General features: G+C 35.7%; 2 protein-coding genes across 2 annotated transcripts; one reads left to right on the plus strand and one right to left on the minus strand.

Annotated features, from left to right (window-relative positions):
- Positions 1-148: 148 nt before the first annotated feature.
- srfbp1 (serum response factor binding protein 1) lies at positions 149-6,871 on the minus strand. Its single transcript, XM_058752948.1, has 3 exons — positions 6,747-6,871; positions 3,333-4,009; positions 149-1,794 (listed from the first exon to the last, which is right to left on the minus strand). The coding sequence occupies exons 2-3, from the start codon at positions 3,987-3,989 to the stop codon at positions 253-255; spliced, it is 2,199 nt and encodes a 732-aa protein (XP_058608931.1). The 5' UTR covers positions 3,990-4,009; positions 6,747-6,871; the 3' UTR covers positions 149-252.
- A 97-nt stretch (positions 6,872-6,968) lies between these two features.
- On the plus strand, positions 6,969-18,711 carry maco1a (macoilin 1a). The gene is made up of 11 exons (XM_058752949.1): positions 6,969-7,109; positions 8,822-8,963; positions 9,117-9,243; positions 10,804-10,927; positions 11,390-11,568; positions 12,761-13,274; positions 13,353-13,511; positions 14,692-14,874; positions 15,014-15,134; positions 16,751-16,925; positions 17,004-18,711. Exons 1-11 carry the CDS (start codon positions 7,030-7,032, stop codon positions 17,204-17,206), a joined length of 2,007 nt encoding a protein of 668 aa, XP_058608932.1. The 5' UTR covers positions 6,969-7,029; the 3' UTR covers positions 17,207-18,711.
- The last annotated feature ends 960 nt before the right edge of the window (positions 18,712-19,671 follow it).

The following is a 19,671-nucleotide window of genomic DNA, read 5'->3' on the forward strand; positions in this document are numbered from 1 at the left end:
TCAAATTGGTATAATAATTATAATAATATAATTAAATAATAATTAAACAAAAAAAGAAAAACACTTTTACACAGTTTTATCTATGACATATGTATTACACATAATGGAAAATTCACACTGGCTTTGAACAGGAAACAAAGAACAACTGTTTCACATCTGTGTTTTAATACAAATTCACAGTAAATAGTTTAACAGGAATAATTTTTATGTTTTAAAATATAAATGCATCAAATGAATTTGAGCAGTCTTTTCTTAATCATCATCATCATCAAATCTGATCTTTTTCCCTTGGAACACTGTGATTTGTGCCTGCTGTTCCTTTCTCTTCCTGCTAGCCTCCCAGGAGGGATGAAGGGACTGCTGGGGTGGGTCTGACATCCTGCCAGGTGGACCTCTGGGATTCCGCTTCTGCTCAAACTGTGGCCTTCCCCTCCCTGCCCCTGAAGGTCCCGCTTGTTTTTGTTCAGCAACTTTAAAAGTCTGTCTATTGGGTTTGAATGGTCCCGTCCTCCTGTCAGCGCCAATGTCTTGGCCTTTATATTGAGATGCTTTCATCCTACCCTCAGGGCCTTTCCTCTGGTTCTGGAATCGAGAAGGTCTTGGGCCGTCACTGTGAGAGCCAACCTTTGCTTTCTGAGAGGACATGCTAGATTTGGACAACACTGAGCAAAACACAGACTGTAATTTACCAAGGTTCGTCTCATGGGGTTTTCCGGTAGCCTCCTTGTCAGTTTTTTGAAGCTCACTCTTTTTCTCCTCGACTTTACTTTGGTTACTTTTCCGCTTCTTGAATTTGCTAACTTTGCCCAGAAAGAAGTCATCATCATCACTCTCTTCAGACTGAGACGACTGCTTATGGAAACGTTCCTCTGTGCTGTCGTCGAAATATTCCTTCTCTTCCTCCTCATCTGATAAATCACTCTCTTCCTCGTCTTTTTCTGCCTCATCCCTCTTGGTCTCAGGTAGGTCTTTTTGTGGCTTTAAGGTGGTCTCCATTACTTTGCTTGCTTTACCAATGTTCTTCTTACTTACATTTAAAGACTTTTCAGGAGAACTTTTGACATTAGAAGCCGTGGCCTCTGCTTTCTGTGATTTAACTTCAACCCTTTTGGATTTTTCTGGAGATGTTGTGATGATCTTGGAAGGTGGCACCTTTACAAGATCAGAGTCTGTACTTTCTGTTGGCTCTGCAACACTAGACGTATGGATCTCAGTGGTAGGAAGGTTCAATTTTTCCTCTACCACATCACCATCGTCTTCACTGTGAACACTGTTGTGGTCGTCCTCTGGTTCCTTGTCTTCCTCAGGTTCCTCTTCCGATTCCTCATCTTCCTCCTCTGGTTCCTCATCTTCACTCTTGGACTGCACCGTATCCAGTTTGTCAGTTTTCTTCTGCTTAGCTTCAGCAGCCTTAGCTCTTTCTTCTTTGATGGCTTCTTTGACCTTCTGAAGCTTATTGATGAAGCGGGAATGTGTGGCGATATGTGCAATGGCTCGGTCCACTGGGCTTGCCTGAGGGTCCTGCAAATCCTTCTGAAGGTCATCATTCTCCTGAAGTGCAGTCATGGTCACCTGATCCAGTTTAAGGCTCCTTAAAGCCTTGATTTCTTTTATGATTTCTGCTGCTTTTTCTTGGCTTTCCTTCACCTCTGATTCCTGACCTTTCTTCTTCTTCTTCTTCTTCAGAGAAGCCACTTGCTCTGCCATTTTACTGATGATCAGTACCCTCGTCCTCTTCACTTCCTTCCTCATCCTGATTACCTCCTCTGGGATGCCCACTGTTTCAGATGATTCCTGTAAGAGGCATTTATTTCAGAACAACATTCATACAAAGAGCATCAATGGAATAATTCATCTATAAAGGAACATTCTTTCATTATTTAATCATCTTCATTCCAAACCTGCATTATGTTTTTTTCCAGTTGAACACAAAATTGAATTTCTGAGGTATGTACCTCAGATTTGGGGTCACGGTTCTGTATGATTTCAGTACAGCAGAGAGAATCTATCCAGCAATTATTTATTTTATAGACAGCAGCTGCAACATTTTTATTGTGAGGGTTCTCATCTGCACTGTGCATATAATTTCATCTGCTTCATAATAATTGTTTAACCTTAATCTAAGGCTCTGACATCGCAGTGGCTTAAGCATGTTAAATCCAGTGTATTCTATGAATGAGAACGATCACATACACTTCCATTCAGTTTGTCCCTTTGTTCACCAAGGTTGCATTTATTTGATGAAAAACAGTGAAAATAGAAATGCTCTAAATTATTATGACAATTTAAAATAACAGTTTTCTATATGAATGTATTTTAAATTGTAATTTATTCCGGTGATGGCTGAATTTTCAGCATCATTACTGCAGTCTTCAGTGTCACATGATCCTTCAGAAATCATTCTAATATGCTGATTTGTTGCTCAAGAAATATTTCTTACTATTAATCAATGTTGAATGGTTGTGCTGCTAGGTATTTTTGGGTAAACCACGATACATTTTTCAGCATCCTTTAATGAAAATAAAGTTAAAAATCAGCATCTATTAGAAATAGCTTTTAATTTAATGCATCCTTCATGAATAAAAAATAATAATAATCTTACTGATTTGGATTAAACTATTCTTAACTAGAAGAAAGTGAACGTGAACAATTTTATTTTATTTTATTTATTTATTTATTTGAAAAAAATGTTTAAATTTGTTTTCAGCATCAAATCTCAGGTTTCAAATATCCTGTTTTATTGCATGAAAAGCAAAAACTGAATTTCAGATTTACAATTTCAAACTTTCTGGTTATTTTTTTTTTTTTTTTACTTTGGCCTCATTTTGTTGTGGGAATGCGGATATGGAAATTGGCCATGCCAACTCAAAATTAATTAGTTTGATAATGGCACTCATCTATAAACAGTGCTGCCAGATTATAGTAACGTTATTGGCATGGTTTTCACCAAAGACGTTTGGTCCTGAGATACACATCTAACCTGACACAACGTGTAATGGAGGAATATTTGATTTGAAAGTGTGCGGAGGGACATATTTTCTGTGAGCATTGACTATCAGCCTCTTCTCCACACGAATCTATCATATGACTTCAATAGATGAGAAAAGATTGTGTAAAGATTCTTCAAAAATGTTTCATTTGTGTTGCACTGATAAAATAACAACATACGGGTTTGGAACAACATGAGGCTTATTAATTTTATGTGAAACATTTATTTAACATTATTTTATTAGCATTGTTTTATTGTATAATTGGATACAGTGTGTTTTATTAGGGAAGAAATATGTAATTATAGTTTTGACTAATAATTTCACCACTTCAAATACACTTACCTCAACTGTTGGTGATTCTTCCTTCTGGCACTGATTGGTCTGTTCATTTATTGTCTCTACACTCGTCTTCTGGCTCTCCTGTGTGGAACCATCAGTCTCCTCTTGCCTGTCTTCATCTGTCTTTTTATCACCATCATCCTCTTTCAGTTTCTCATCATCATCTTCATCGCTTGACTTCTCTGAACCCAAATCATCATCATCGCTGTCTGCTTGTGACTGATCTAGCAACGTGACATTTTCTGCATTGTTATTTGCTTGTTTTTCTGATTTTAATGCATTTGTTCTCTCTTCTTTGAAGGCTTTGATGGCTGCCTTTATGTTCAGGATTTTCTTGCTGAACTGTGGGTGTGTGGCGACGCGGGCGATGGCTCGTTCGGATAGGCTAGCCTCTTTATTCCGGCACACTTTCTCAAAGCTTATGTCCTTCTGTAGGGCGGCCTTGGTGACGCTGTCAGGCGTGATAGTCTTCAGCTCATGGATCTCCTCCCGAAGTCTGGCCGCTCGCCTGCGGAACTTCTCCAAGTCTGCCTCACTTCCTTTCTTCTTCTCCAGGACTGAGATCTGACGGATGAGTTTCCGGATGAGAAGCACCTTCACCCGTTTAACCTCTGGCCTCATCTTGACCACCTCATTGCTGAGGATCAGTACTGCAGGCATCTTTATGTACTTTATAAAAACTGAAATGAGAAAAGTAAGAAGTAGTGTAAGCGCACTAGTGAAAGGTGATTTTTTTATTTTTATGTTTTACATATGTTTTAACATCATCCTCATTAAGCCATGCTTCTTAACATTTTCAATTTTAGCACTGGGCTGTTGCTTGCTCAGAAACACAAGGAATTTGTCACAGAAATACTACTACTGTATAGGGATGTCACGGTACCAAAATTTCAGTATTCGGTACCGATACCAGTGAAAATCCACGGTTCTCGGTACCAATTTCGGTACCAAAGCAAAACACAAAAACATGCTAATTAAACATTTTTTTTAAATTAATAAAGTCAAACAAAAATAAAATGTATAAAAATCAATGCCATTCTTTATACCTATTTAAAATTGTGTTTCAAGTTTTTCCACAAGTAATAAAAGTATGAAAAACAGTAAACAAATTTCACTCAAATTTAATTTGTCTTTTAATTAATTAAATTTTAACATTTTATTTTTGGGTAAATAAAGGGGATTTACTATTAAAATTAAAACATGGAATAAATATTGAGTGATTATTTCTTAAAAAATAAAGATTTATTAATTTTTTCAACAGTAGTAGTAGTAGCCTATCACATACATTCTACTAAATAATAGTAGCCTAATGGTAGCCTACAATGTCTTTAGATAAACCGAACTTTTATTTTGACGGGTTGCCGTGAATACATTTAAATTGACGCTGGTTTTACTCAATGAAACGGTAAAATGCTCGTGAAGTGACTCTCAGAGCAGTTCTGTAGATGTTGTTTATGTATTTATGTCCTCATTGAGACGGCAGATGCTGAAATCACCGCGAGCATCACGCGCGCTTCAGTGTATAGTAAACAAAACCGCGCGTCTCTGCCATTCATTCACTCACACAGAGACTCGCAGAACATACAGGATTCACATTTGAATCGACTTTTGCGGCTTAATATTTGCAGATACTGGTCCATATCGCGATTTGATCTAAGTGAAATGACCTACTTTTGATTAATTCATCTAAACTCTGACAAATTCCGTGACATTCTGTGCTAAACTATAAATTCCGTTTTAATAACTGGATTCTGAGATTCCGTCCGCGTTTTCTGCATCGCGGAAATCATACGCCAAGAACCGGGTTGACCGGGTACTCGGTACCACCGGTACTTAAAACAACTTGGTACCGTGACGTTTTCATTTCTTTAGTACCGACTTGGTACCGAAGTACCGGGTCTTTTGACAACACTACTACTGTAAATATATAAACACATTTTAACATCAAATTATAATAAAATTTTGAGCATTTTCTATTTTAGATAAATATTCATTTATCTGGATTAAAAATATTTTGCACCATTATGTCTTAACTGTCACTTTTGATCAATTTAATGTATCCTTGCTGAATAAAATAAAAAAGCTGTATATATTGTATTGCTGTATTAAATATTGAGCATTTTCTACTTTACATAAATAATCATTTATCAGGAATAAAAATAGTTTGCAACATTGTAAATGTCTTTACTGTCACTTTTGATCAATTTAATGTATCTTTGCTGAATAAAATAAAATAAAAAAGCTGTATATATTTTATAGCTGTATTAAATATTGACCATTTTCTATTTTAGATAAATAATAATTTATCAGGAATAAAAATATGTTGATCAATTTAATGTATATTTGCTGAATAAAATCAAAAAAGCTGTAGTTTATATATATATATATATATATATAATTTATTTCAAAGTAAAATAAATACAATTTTTACTGACCCCAAGTTTTGAATGGTAGTTTATCTGGACTAAACTATTCTTAACTAGAAAAATAATAATAATAATTATTATTATAATAAACAAAAAAAAAATTATTTCTTTCTTTTTAAAGTTACATTTCAAATCTTGTTTTCAGTATAAAATCCCAGGTTTCAAATATAATTTTACTATTATTATAAAATGATTATTATTATTTTAAGTAAAAATCCGTTTTCAGTTGTACAATTATTTTTATTTTTTTTTTACTTTCTGACTTTTGGCCACATTTGTTGTGAGAATGTGGACATGGAAATATATATTCATATTATAATATATTTATAGATATTGTATACATTCAGTATGTGCAAATTGTGACAGCATGTAAGAAATTTAATAAATATGTACTGCACAGTGGTCATATTGCATCTGCATAATTGCAGTGATGTTTGTATACATAATCTTAAACATTTTGACAAAAACATTTCTTTAAGAGTTCAAAACAATTTGAATGAAATATCATAAACTAATGCTGAACAAGTATACATAAACGCAAAATGATCACACAAATGATTTAACATCACAACAATGCAATCACAAGTGCAAGTAAAAAGTCTGTGTGCGTAACGCTTTACTAAAACTGAGTAACGTTACTGTCTGAAAGATTATGCAACGCAAATATAAAGTTGACATGATCAGATCCGTGAAATCAACACTAATCTGTGAGTGACTTACAAAATAACACAAGAAAACATTTTGTGTTAATAAACATAGACATAACCTCCCCACAACTTATACTTCCAAACATGTTTTAAAATAATAATTCATTCTCGCGACATGTTTTTATTTCTTCTCATCCAGCTCAAGCATGGCTGAAGGCATGTGTCTGAGTGATCCGAAGTGTTCGGTTTAAAAACACCACGTTTGCACAATATGCCACCAGTTTTACTTCAGTATTATTATACAAACCATCACATCCACAAGTTATGTCAATGTTAACACTTACCCTCACAAAATAAACATGAAAATCGGACAGAAGAGTTGTCTGCTCAGGACGCCGCCATCTTGCCATGGGAACGTAGCGCAGAGCGTACGGCGTCGTTACGTCACGAGGCGTCCAGAATAAAAATGGGAGGGCCTCACGCAGACTGTTTTTATTTATTTCTTTGTGTCTAGTGGAAGGAAAACACTGACAGTCCCGCATTCGCTTAGCGATGCGCATCAGTATTAGGACGGTCACGTAGTTTCCCCTCGAGTGTTCAAAGTTACAGGAATCTAAAGGGTGGAGAATGAAGCGGCGCAATGCGGACTGCAGCAAACTCCGTCGCCCGTTGAAACGGAACCGAATCACCGAGGGTATTCACAGCAGGTACGGACGGAGAAGCTCCCGAGCACCGACCGCACCGTAATGGCGTCTCTGAACTGAGCTCGGCCGTTTAAGAGCTGTCACAGTCAGATACAGATGACAGTTCAGTGTGACCATTCACTCTGGCCTGAGTGTGTAGCATATGCGAGGTTGCTGCCTTTTGTGTATCATCCATAGGCTTCAATAGTGCAGGATGTGAAATAATAAGTATTACATATAGTACTGGCCATGTCATGAATGTTCTTATGCAGTTGTCTTTTATAGCCATCATCATAAGATCCAGCTTGTGCAAATGTGTTTTGGATCATGGTAACTGGTGTTTAGCTGGTCACTGGCTGCTCAATCAGCTACAGTACAAAAACGGCTTGACCAACTGGTTGCTGGATTGTTGCTGGTCCACTAAGAAAATAACTACAAAGCTTCAGCTGGAGCTTACAGTAGGGCATTGAGATGTCTTATGTTTATGTCACATTATTGTAACGTTTCTGCCATCTACACTGTTTTCCCACATGTGTTGGGTTATTGTAATGAAGGCAATCCTATACATACTGGTTGATTTTAGGCCGTTCTTGTTCTAGAAATGTTTAGATTAAACCCTGTGGAACTTAATCCTTCTAGTTTTGGTTAATTCCACATGACGCTGTGTTGACCGAGGCTTTATATATGTGGTCCCATCTGAAAAAAATTAGTGTGTGTGTGTGTAAACACTACCAAGATCTGCTCTGCCAAGACCTCATTGGCTGAGTATATTTGAATAGTTTTAATACATGTGACCCTGGACCACAAAACTAGTCTTAAGTGTCAATTTTTCGAAATTGAGATTTATACATAATCTGAAACCTGAATAAATAAGCTTTCCATTGATGCATGGTTTGTTAGGATTGGACAGTATTTGGCTGAAATACAACTATTTGAAAATCTGGAATCTGAAGGTGCAAAAAAATCTAAATATTGAGAAAATTGCCTTTAAAGTTGTCCAAATTAAGTCCTTATCAATACATATTCCTAATCAAAAGTGTTCCATTGTTCTCATTTGTAAGCTGCTTTGGATAAAAGCCTCTGCTAAATGACTAAATGTAAATATAATCAAAAATTTAAGTTTTGATATATTTACGGTAGGCAATTTACAAAATATCTTCATGGAACATGATCTCTACTTAATATCCTAATGATTTTTGCCATAAAAGAAAAATCGATCATTTTGACACGTACATTGTATATTTTTGGCTATTGCTACAAATATACCAATGTTACTTACAACTGATTTTGTGGTCCAGGATCACATATGGGGTTCACGCAGTTAACAATGTCAGGAAAAAAAAAAAAAAAAAAACCTGGAAGAGTTATGGAAATGGGAAATGTTGAAAGTCATTGAAATGCCTATAGTTAATGCAAATTTCTGTGGTTATGGCTGCTCACAGAAGCAGACTACTTTATAAAATGTTGTCTTTTTGGAGACTTTTGCACACACATGTGTAACATAATGAAAATTACATAATTTATAATAATAATGTATTTGTTTTTTTTATTGTGTTTAAATGAAATTCATACCTGATATATTAATAGAAATCCTCTATATAAATTATTTTAAAAGTGCTTGCATGCACGCACTATGGACAACTGGAAAAATAATCAAAATTAATTTATAAAAAGGATTTGCATAAGATTTCAGTAATTCATTTTTATGATTCTTCTGATTTCTCTTGATCTGGCAGTACCTTCCTGTACCTAAAGTTCCTGGTCGTTTGGGCGCTGGTTCTGCTGGCTGATTTTGTGCTGGAGTTCAGGTTCGAGTACCTGTGGCCTTTCTGGCTTTTCATCAGGAGCGTTTACGATTCCTTTAGATATCAAGGACTGGTGAGTATTTGATCTCTCTGTGTTGAGTAATTGAGCAAGTAATGGCTCACTCTCTGCTTGATAATTTATCAATCAGCCTTATAAACTTCTCTGAGTGACGTGTCCTACACAGGCTAAAGCGATCATCTCTGCACTTCTCATCTGATTCCACAGGCGTTCTCTGTGTTCTTTGTGTGTGTCGCATTCACATCAGACATCATCTGCCTTCTGTTCATCCCCAAGCAATGGCTGTTCTTCGCCGCCAGCACGTATGTCTGGGTACAGTACGTGTGGCATACAGGTAGGTCGACATCGCCCAAGCCCCGTCTGAATGTCCATGAGTATCATTTTAGGAGTAAGGCCGCTTACACACTATAAAGTTGACTGAATTTTAGAGAACGCACAGGAGAAATGATTTTGTGAAACAATGCTCTAATGCTGTAACCGAAAGTTGCACAATCTGCCTTAGGCTTCCATTGACCAATGAAAACTTCAGACATGTGTATTCACTTGTGCTTTCAGAAACACAATTGACTGTTTTCTTGTTTGATTTCAAACTGTCCCAGTTGGTTCCACATTTCTGTCCATGAAATGCTCTGTCAGAAGTTTTGCTAGCGTGTAAGCACCTAAAACCTTTGTCACTGATTATTCAGTGGCATAATTCAGGAGCATTCTGCTAAATATTACACAACTGTTCACTTTTATAGCAGTTACTAGAGAGGGTGATGTTGAAAGGGCTTTTCTTATGCAAACGATACCATTTAGATCTCTCTGGATGTTCCTTTATTTTCAATGTGTTTGATGATTGCACAAAAGAAAAATATGAGCAAGTGGGAATTTTTTTATTTATTTTATTTTTTTCCTCCAAAGCACTTGTTGCTGATTGACATCATAGTTTATGTATTCATAGTTTATTAAATTTTTTTTTTTAATGTTTTTGAGAAGTCTCAAATTGATCAAACATGCAGTAAGACAGGGATCTTATGAAATAAAATTACATTTTAAAATAACGGTTTTCTTTTTGAATATATATATATATATATATATATTTATTTATTTATATATTTAAAATGTAGTTTATTCCTGTGATGTCAAAGCTGAATTTTTAGCATCATTACTCCAGTCTTCAATGTCACACGATCCTTCAGAAATCATGTCGATTTGCTGCTCAAGAAACATTTCTGATTATTATCAATGTTGAAAACCGTTCTCAGAATTCTTTTTTTCAAACATTCTTGAATAGAAAATAGAAAACAGCATTTGAAGTAGAAATCTTTACATTATAAATGTCTTTACTATCACTTTTGAGCATATTTAATGCATACTTGCAGAATATACTGTATATGCTTCCATATAGACATTTACCCTGCTCTTGTATGTGAACTCTGAATGAATAGCAGAGATCTTTGATGGCTTTTCAAGTGTTCCTGTCATTATATGTCCTTTTCTTGGGTCGATTCAGTGATACCTCAGGATAGAGGAAGAAAAGCATTGCTGACACTGAGTGATTGTTCCTTGAAAACTGCTTCAATATGCCTTGAGCTGTGACTTGATTGCTCCTTCTGACACACAACTTGCATCGTGTCTCAACAAGAGAGGGTGCTTTCAGCAAACTAGGGTTTTGTTTGCAGCCTAGAGCTTGTTTTGTGAAACCTGTGATGTTATTGATCTCCCAAACAGCCAGTGGCCTTTTATGCAACGTCTTAGATGTCTAGGTCACTAATGGGCTAGAAGTCATTGTAGTTTGAAGAATTATGCTTTCTTAGATATGCCGTAAGAATGTCATAACTATTAACAGCAGGCTAGAGATCAATTGTTGAACGTTATACATAGTTTTCCCTCTCTCTCGTTGTATTTTCAGAGCGAGGTGTGTGTCTGCCGACTGTTTCTCTCTGGATTCTCTTCGTCTACATCGAAGCAGCCATCCGATTCAAGGATTTGAAACATTTTCATGTAGACCTTTGCCGTCCATTCGCAGCTCACTGGTAAGCTTTTCTTGCATTTCACTTGCCCCCATGTCATTCCAAACCCGTATGATCTGCTTTCTGTTATGCAACAAAATAGGAGAAATTCTGAAGTATGTTCATGCTACTCTTTTCCAAACAATAAAAAAGCAAAAACTCACTAGCTTCCCTCACAATGCATCCTTTTGAGTTCCATGTATAAAAGAAGGTTTTGTAATTTTGGGTGAATTATCTCTTCAAGCGCAAAGTCACACCACATTATGCTTCACCAATTTTTGAGTATTAAACATGGCGGATGTAACTGTGCTACGTATAACGCAGAAGTCAGCTTTGTATTTGTAAACACAATGGTGGCGTCTCCATAGCAGCAAATGGGAGTGTTGCCATTATCTGAAGGTGTCTGATGTTGAGTCATCACTAGTTGTACCAATCATGTTTTTTTTCTGTTTTCTGTAACATGCTGTTCTAACTCTTTCATTGCAGCATTGGTTATCCCGTGGTGACGCTGGGCTTCGGATTCAAGAGTTATGTGAGCTATAAGATGCGTCTGCGCAAACAAAAGGAGGTGCAGAAGGAAAATGAGTTCTACATGCAGCTCCTACAGCAGGCCCTGCCTCCAGAACAACAGATGCTTCAGAGACAGGAACGAGAGACAGAGGAGGGTAAGATCACCATTTGACCAGTTTCATAATATGATTACGTCGTTTAACTTGTTAAAGGGGAAACCATGCAAAACAAAGACAAAAATTTCCATACTTTTTCATTAAATTAATGAAAAGTGACAGTAATGACATTTATAATGTTAAACAATACATTATAATTATATAAATATAAATGCTGTTCTTGTAAATGGGTCATGAACTGCCTTTGTTTTTTAGTTTGTACTGTTCTCTGAGGTCCACTTATAACGTTATAAGATTTTTACATTAAAAACATCATAATTTAGAAGTAATAGGCTATTGTCTGTCCTGCTTTGACCCCCCTCATCAGAACACTGTTTGAATAGGCGCTGCGGATTGTAGACTCCTAAAAAAAAAAAAATGTATAATTGTTACACGAATTATTAAGCAGAACAACTGTTTTCAACATACTACAACATAATACATTTTTCATGAGCAGCAAATATTAGAATGATTTCTGACAGATCATGTGACATTGAAGACTGGAGTAACGATGCTGAAAATTCAGCTTTTCCATCATAGGAAGATATTATATATTAAAATAGAAAAGTTTTATTTTTTTATTTATTTTTATTTATTATTGTAGTATTTTGCAATGCTACTCTTTTTACTGTATTTTTGATCAAATAAATGTAGCATAAGAGACAGAAATATCTTGACGACTCCAATCCAAACCCCAACCATTGAACAGCAGTGTATATTTTTTATTAACATTTTTATCTATTATGTGAAACGGTACAAAACATTTAAAATATCTCTAACTACATTTATTGCATTATTGATTCCACAATTGGAAACCAGTTATCATAAACATGGTTATTTCGCAGTTTTATTAAAAAGTGTTTGTCATTTTTGCCAACCCAATCAAAGAGATGAAGTCCTGGTTGATGAATGCATACTGGGAACGAAAGGGTCAACTTTAGTGCATTATAGGAAATGCTGTTTGTTTTGGATGTATACCAAACATTTTGCCTAATGGTATCTAGGTATTCCATGCATAAAGAAGATTTTCATACTGTACACATTAAGCATACTGCAAAAATAATATCAGTCACATGGTAGTACTAAACAGCCTTTTCATTTGCATGATGCTTTCTGTCTTGTTTCATTTGTAGTCATACCAGTCAGACAGCTTTGCCATGTAACCTTAAAATCTCTTTCATTCATTTGGCAGCCACCTCAAAAGGCATGTCTGAAGCAGACTCTGTGTTAGTGGCTCAGAACGGCACTGCTATTACCAAGAAGCTGCCCATCTCTCTGCCTGAACTGGAGTACAAGGAGAAGGGCAAAGACGGGGGGAAAGACAAAAAACAGCAACAACAGCAGCAGCACAGCATAGGAATAAACAACAACATCCTACAGACTGTGGATGCTAAACTACAGGACATTGAGTATATGGAGAACCACCTAAACACTAAGAGACTCAACAACGAGCTCGGTGGCAGCGCCGAGAACCTGTTCCTGAAAGAGGAGGTGGGCGGTGGAGGAGGAAGCTCTGCCACCTCCAAACATTACAAAAACTCCTCCCCCCATAGCCACAACTCCACTAATGGCAGCGTACCGTCCTCCTCGTCCAGTAGGAGTGAAAAGAAACAGAAGTGTGCAGGGAAGAACCTTGCACCTCACAGAGATCTGATGGAGAACTGTATACCTAACAACCAGCTCAGTAAGCCAGATGCATTAGTGCGGTAAGAGTCCTAACTATGGTCTGATTCAGCAGTTGGAGTGCGTTCGTCCTGTTCATTCTCTTTTTCTCTTTCTGGCAGGCTTGAGCAGGACATAAAGAAGCTGAAGGCTGACCTGCAGGCGAGCAGACAGGTGGAGCAAGACCTGCGCAGTCAGATCAGCTCTCTGAGCAGTGCTGAGAGGAGCATGCGCTCTGAGCTCGGCCAACTCCGCCAGGAAAACGAGTTGCTGCAGAACAAGTGAGAAATCAGCTGCTTAAAACCCATTCACGATGATTACCAGTATATGCCAAAACACATTTTACATGGGGCTCTGACTCTGATTAATTAGGGACCACTTGACAGGTGGTGTTTTTCATTGAGGGTGAATACTAGTGTCAGTTATTTGAATATGTCAGACTGAAAATTCATCATTGATATGATAAATGATTGTGATGGCCAGTACTAATCAGCGCTGAGAAAGGTACAGGTAGGGACAATAATTTACACCTGCATAAAGACCATTCAACTAAAAATACACTATGAAAAAATAATATGGTTATTTAGACCATTGTTATTATTGTTAACTAAAACTAATAAAATTATTATTATTATTTTAAATAAAGCTTAAATAAAATACAAATATTAGATGCCAATTTGTTAATAAAATCAATGTTGCCTTGGCAAAAAATTATTTATGTGGAAAATAATTGTAATATTATAATAATATAGGAATATAATAAGATTATAGAATCAAGAAGTTTCTATTTCACAGATTTATGTTTTATCAGGATAATGTTTGTTTTTTTCATATTCATTTTCAAATTATTTTTCTATAATTTAGTAAATTTGATAAAGAAATAAATATATAAAAAAATATATATATATTTTTTTTTTTTGCTATTTTTACATTTATATTGTGTGTATCAGCATCAGTGTTGGCCATCATAAAAAAGAAAAATCAATACCACTGAAAAAAAATGTTAAAAGCACGTTTACAAAATGACTAAAAGTTTGACTTTAAAAAAAAAAACTGAAAATACTATAAAAGCATATAAATAATATTAAAATGACACTGATTTAAACCCATATAACTGACCAGTTACATGTTTGTTTGTTTGTTTGTTTTTAACCAGTAAATACCATCAGTAAGAATTTTTAATAATATATATTTTATTTGTATATCACCTTTCAAACATCAAAATCTCAAATTGAAGCAAAAAAGCTCAAACACTTAAGAATACTTAAAAAAAAAAAAAAAAAAAATCTGTTTCCAAGGCCCCCAGTTTTATGCTAATCACTATTGTTAATTATTAGTACACTACAGCTGTATCATATTATTTTTCTGTGGAAACCCCTGCCTTTGTATCATCAGATGCATATTTCCTTCTCTCTACCTGCAGTTGTTTATGCCAGTGTTGATTGTGTGTCTCTGTATTAGGCTTCATAATGCTGTGCAGGCTAAGCAGAAGGACAAGCAAACGATTGTGCAACTGGAGAAGCGGCTCAAGGCAGAACAGGAAGCGCGAGCCGCAGTGGAAAAGCAGCTTGCAGAAGAGAAGAAAAGAAAGAAGATGGAAGAGGCCACAGCCGCACGTGCTGTCGCTCTGGCAGCTGCCTCCAGGTGAGACTTCACCCAAAAATATTGCTTTAACGCCTTATTCTGTGGAATAGTCTTTAAAAGTTAATATGGTTTTTTGTGTGTTTGCATCTTGTTTTTATGTATGTGTGCTGGTGGGCCTGACTCTCGCCTCCCTTCACAGAGGAGAGTGCACAGACTCACTGAGGAGTCGCATACGTGAGCTGGAGTCGGAGTGCAAGAAGCTCATGCATGACATGAAGCTGAAGGAGGAACAAATCAGAGAGCTTGAGCTCAAAGCACAGGTAAGCCAGAACCCCTGCTGACATGCTGCTTTAATATGCTTTCCCAAGAGCAATATTTAGAATAAAGCATTCAGGGAGGAATGACCTTTGTGAGGCACATTGTGGCTCAGAATAAAAAAAAATAAAAGTTGGTGTGTGATTTGTAGGAGAAAGTTATAAACATTTAAAATCAACATGAAATCAGAATTGATTTTTTTTATAATTTTTTTCAGTGCCCATTAATTTAAATAAATCAAATTAAGTGATCAAAAAACAAATAAGATCCGCACACGAGAAATATGCCAAAAACCTGATATGAATTTATTATCCAGAGGCTACAAATAAAGTGCGAAAGTGCGAAGTGTGCCAAACATTTTTGGGTTCAACCCTTCATCAGTGCCATGTTTCCAAGCATACACCTGCACCCATTTACAGTAACAGGCTGCTTATTGTAATCATTACAATATACCGGACATTGATTATGGAACACCATATGGATCCAAAAATACATATATATATTCTAACTGTACCCATAGTAAATTCAAAGCCAAACCTATTATAAATATTCATACTTAAATATTCATACAAAATACCATCTTCACATGATTGAAGAAAAATGTTATCACAGTAAAATAATTTTATAATACATCTTTACCAATATATAATTTAACAAATATAAATAAAAAAAAAGAGCATCAATCAGCATTTACCAAAAAACTATGTATTAATTAATTCGTGAAAATATACCATCAATCAAAAGTTTGGGCTCAGTAAGTTGAAGTTAAAATAAAGTCAAAGTCTCTTAAGCTCATCAAGGCTACATTAATTTGATCAAAAATACAGTCATAACAGTAGTATTGTGAAATATTATTGCATTTTAAAAATACTGATAGATTTTTAACATGTATTGTATTGCTGTGATGCAAAGCTGAATTTTCAGCATCATTACGCCAGTCTTCAGTGTCACATGATCCTTCAGAAATCATTCTAATATGCTGATTAGCTGCTCAGGAAACATTTCTTATTTTGTTGAAAATTAACATTTCTTATTATTTTGTTTTTTCAGGATTTCATGAATAATAGAAAGTTCAAAGAAGTTTTTTTTTTTTTTTTTTTATAGAAATGCTGAGTGCTTGAACATTTTAATGCATCCTTGCTGAATAAATTGGCTAAAATAACATTTATAAATAAAATTTACTGACACCAAACTTAGTATAGTAGTGCAAATGAGCAATGATTTCCTTAAGTACTCAAGAGTTATATATATGTTTTTATATGAATAGCGAATCAATAATGATTAAATAATGTTCATATAAAAACATAGTTAAATATACACATTTGAAAAAAAAAAATTTTAAGTGATATTTAGTCTTATTTGGCCTGACTCCTGGGTCAAAGTGTTTATTCACTACACGATTGACTGCAGATTCTCATTCAAGTCTGGAAGCAGCCTCATACTGTTCAGATGGATAAAATATAACCTTAAGATTAATTTACCCCTTTATTTATATTTTTCAAAATATTCTGTTTCACTCAGAAAAATATACCAAATTATGGATGCAAAATAAGTTGAATGGTGTTTGATATCAATTAAAACGTACCTTTAAATACTTACCTCTTTGTTTCTTTACGTGCAGGAGTTGCGCAAATATAAGGAGAACGAAAAGGACACAGAGGTTCTGATGTCAGCGCTGTCGGCCATGCAGGACAAGACCCAGCACCTAGAGAACAGTCTGAGTGCCGAGACCAGAATCAAACTGGATCTCTTCTCAGCACTCGGAGATGCCAAGAGACAGCTAGAGATCGCTCAAGGTCTGCCCCCTTCCTGTCTTAATGTGTCTCTTCGGCTTGTCTGCTTCTGCTCACTAACCTATTCTCTCTCTGACATAGGTCAGATTTTGCAGAAGGAGCAGGAGATAAAAGAGTTGAAGCAGAAGATCGCAGAGGTCATGGCGGTCATGCCCAGCATCACCTACTCTGCAGAGACCAACAGCATGACCCCTGTGACCCCACATTACTCCTCCAAGTTCATGGACGCCAGTCCTTCCAGCTTGGACCCCAATGCCTCCGTCTACCAGCCGCTCAAGAAGTGAATGTCCAATCACATCGTCCACTTTGCTCTTTGATTAGTCTAAGAAGTTCAGTATGCAAACCAATGGGATGGGGTAGTATTTTTGTTTGATTTACCCCTCCTCTGTTAGTATGGCTCTTCTTTGTTGTTGATTAAAATAAGTGGAGAAAATGAGAAAAAGGGATGTCACATTGACCAGGACTGCCCTCCTTGTGCTTAAGGTTATTTTTGAAGCTCTTACACCTAAAATCTTTTCTTGGTAATGGCACTTCAGCCTGTTGTGGTTCTTTCTTTTGTCGTCCTCCATCTGTTTTGTGAGGTCTTTATGAAGATCTTTCGTGATTTTATTAGCGCCTCCTCATCTTTGTGTTAAATCTGAACAGTTTTATGTGCCAATGACTTCTTTTACTTCCTTGGTGTAAACGTACCATCTTTAAGTTTATTGAATGTAAAAAGAAAAGGGAAAACATATATAAATGAGACTGAAGTATTTGTGATGGTAAAACATTGTGTTTGTTGCAATGGAGTGATTAAGAATGCATTTCAGTTTAAGTATGACCATAGTATTGTACTTTTTCTTTTTTTTCTTTTTTTTCGAGGGAGGTATAAAACATTTCATTACAGATGTTGGATTTGAGTTGGAAATATTTTTGGTTTCTGTTCCTCCCGTTGCTGTTTTCTAAGAGGTCGAAGACATGAAAAAACCCATGTATTTAAAAAGGGACTGATCTTCACATTGTATTTGTTGACAAAAATGCTGCATAAATATTCGGGAATGTTGTCGTATTTTGCGGTCAATGCAAGTCCTTTTTGTTACCGGACGAAATTGAAATAGAATTTAGTTGAAACCAGTTGAAAAGCTGAATATATGATGTCTTGTTTGCCAGTTGTTATGTTACACAGTGCCTTGAAATATCTTGTTTAATATAATATATGCCGTATTCACCCACCCCTAGAATCCATCTGATTGGTCAGCACACCACATGACCTGTTTTTTTTTTTTTTTTTCCCAGCATGGCATTTAAAATCATCTGCCCTCTTGTTGCCATGTGTTTTGTCAGGGAAAATACAGTAACAGCAAGCCCACTCTAAGCCACTAGTTATTATGGGTTTGCTGTTTTTGTCATGTCTCTGATTTACATTAACATACTCATTGCATTTTATAATACTTGCTGAATGGTTTGATTTTGGTAAAACGTGCCAACTTTTCCTTCCTTCCACCATTTAATGTCATTGAGGACAATGCAAACCATGCGTCATTTCATAGAGACATCATTCAGTGACTGGGATAACACCTGAAAATCAATCCATTAGTGCTTCATGACAGAGTTCTCCTTCACATTTCTTCTTCAGTGGTTTACGGTTTGTGTCATGATGCAGGCAGAATATGCTTGTTTGGTTTAGTCCTTGTTTTACAACAGGACTTTCTTTTTTATTTGTCTACCTTGGGAAAGTATTACTGTGGATTGCATTTGGTGTTTTTATGGTAAACTTTGTGGAGAGTAAAGAACACGCCTTCGTTTCTCATTGTTTGTTTTTTTTTTTTTAAGAACAAAGCTAAATATTGAGGTTGTGTGTGTGTGTGTGTGTGTGTATATATACAGGGGTGTAAAGTAAATTTGCACTTCATTCAAATGCGACTGAAATTGAATACTTTACAATTACATTCACAAGGGGAGAAACAACTAAACTAAAACAATAAAATAAAATATTAAATATTTGCAATAGAATTTTTATTTTTTGCAGCTAGTTGCTGTGACAGCATTTTTCATTTTTGTTTAGTTTAAGTTGAAGGACTAAAATAACTAAAACTAAAATGTTATAATAAACCATATAGACAAACACAACAAAATTAATACAAATAACTAAAATTTAAAACGCATAAAATATGAAAATAAAATTTAATTAGAAATACTATAACACTGTTCTGCCTTAGGAAACATTTAGCAGATTTTTAACATTATTCATACAATTATTATTATTCAAAAAATATTGAAATGCTAAAAAGTGCATTAAAATGAAGAATTCTGTTATATTCTGTTAGGCTTTGATATTGAGGAGCCTTCAAATGTCTTATATTTGAACATTTCTGAAATACCTTAACTTATATTGAGGGGCCTTCAAATTGTGTTGTGTTATTATAGCCATAGTGGAACATAGTTAACTTGATTTTATAATTTCATCAAAGCAGGCTTTAGTTTCACAATAGGACAATTTTTTATAGCCACATGAGGGCGACAAAGATGAGATCAGTAGATTCCACCATGCTGTCACTTGTTTTTCGTGTCTTTCTGGGAATCACGGACTGTGTTCTAAACCTTATGAACGTTGACTCGTCAGGCATTATAGGGAGGAATGAACACATTACGGCGCTCACGCCACGTTCCTTAATACAAACCCGCTGTCTGCTAAGCTGTTTGATATTCGCTCACAGCCATTTCCGAAAGCGCGCATCTAACAAGGCTTCGAATGGCGTGTTTAACGCCG

Source organism: Onychostoma macrolepis, chromosome 19 (genome assembly GCF_012432095.1).
Source record: "Onychostoma macrolepis isolate SWU-2019 chromosome 19, ASM1243209v1, whole genome shotgun sequence".
In the NCBI taxonomy this organism is placed as follows: Eukaryota; Metazoa; Chordata; class Actinopteri; order Cypriniformes; family Cyprinidae; genus Onychostoma; species Onychostoma macrolepis.

Excerpts from the sequence above, each read along its gene's own strand:
- srfbp1 (XM_058752948.1), bottom strand. The coding sequence starts at position 3,989 with ATGCCTGCAGTACTGATCCTCAGCAATGAGGTGGTCAAGATGAGGCCA. Across the intron at positions 1,795-3,332 it reads AAGAATCACCAACAGTTGAG|GAATCATCTGAAACAGTGGG; the intron begins GTAAGTGTATTT and ends TGCCTCTTACAG.
- maco1a (XM_058752949.1), top strand. The coding sequence starts at position 7,030 with ATGAAGCGGCGCAATGCGGACTGCAGCAAACTCCGTCGCCCGTTGAAA. Across the intron at positions 11,569-12,760 it reads GGAACGAGAGACAGAGGAGG|CCACCTCAAAAGGCATGTCT; the intron begins GTAAGATCACCA and ends TTCATTTGGCAG. Across the intron at positions 16,926-17,003 it reads ACAGCTAGAGATCGCTCAAG|GTCAGATTTTGCAGAAGGAG; the intron begins GTCTGCCCCCTT and ends TCTCTGACATAG.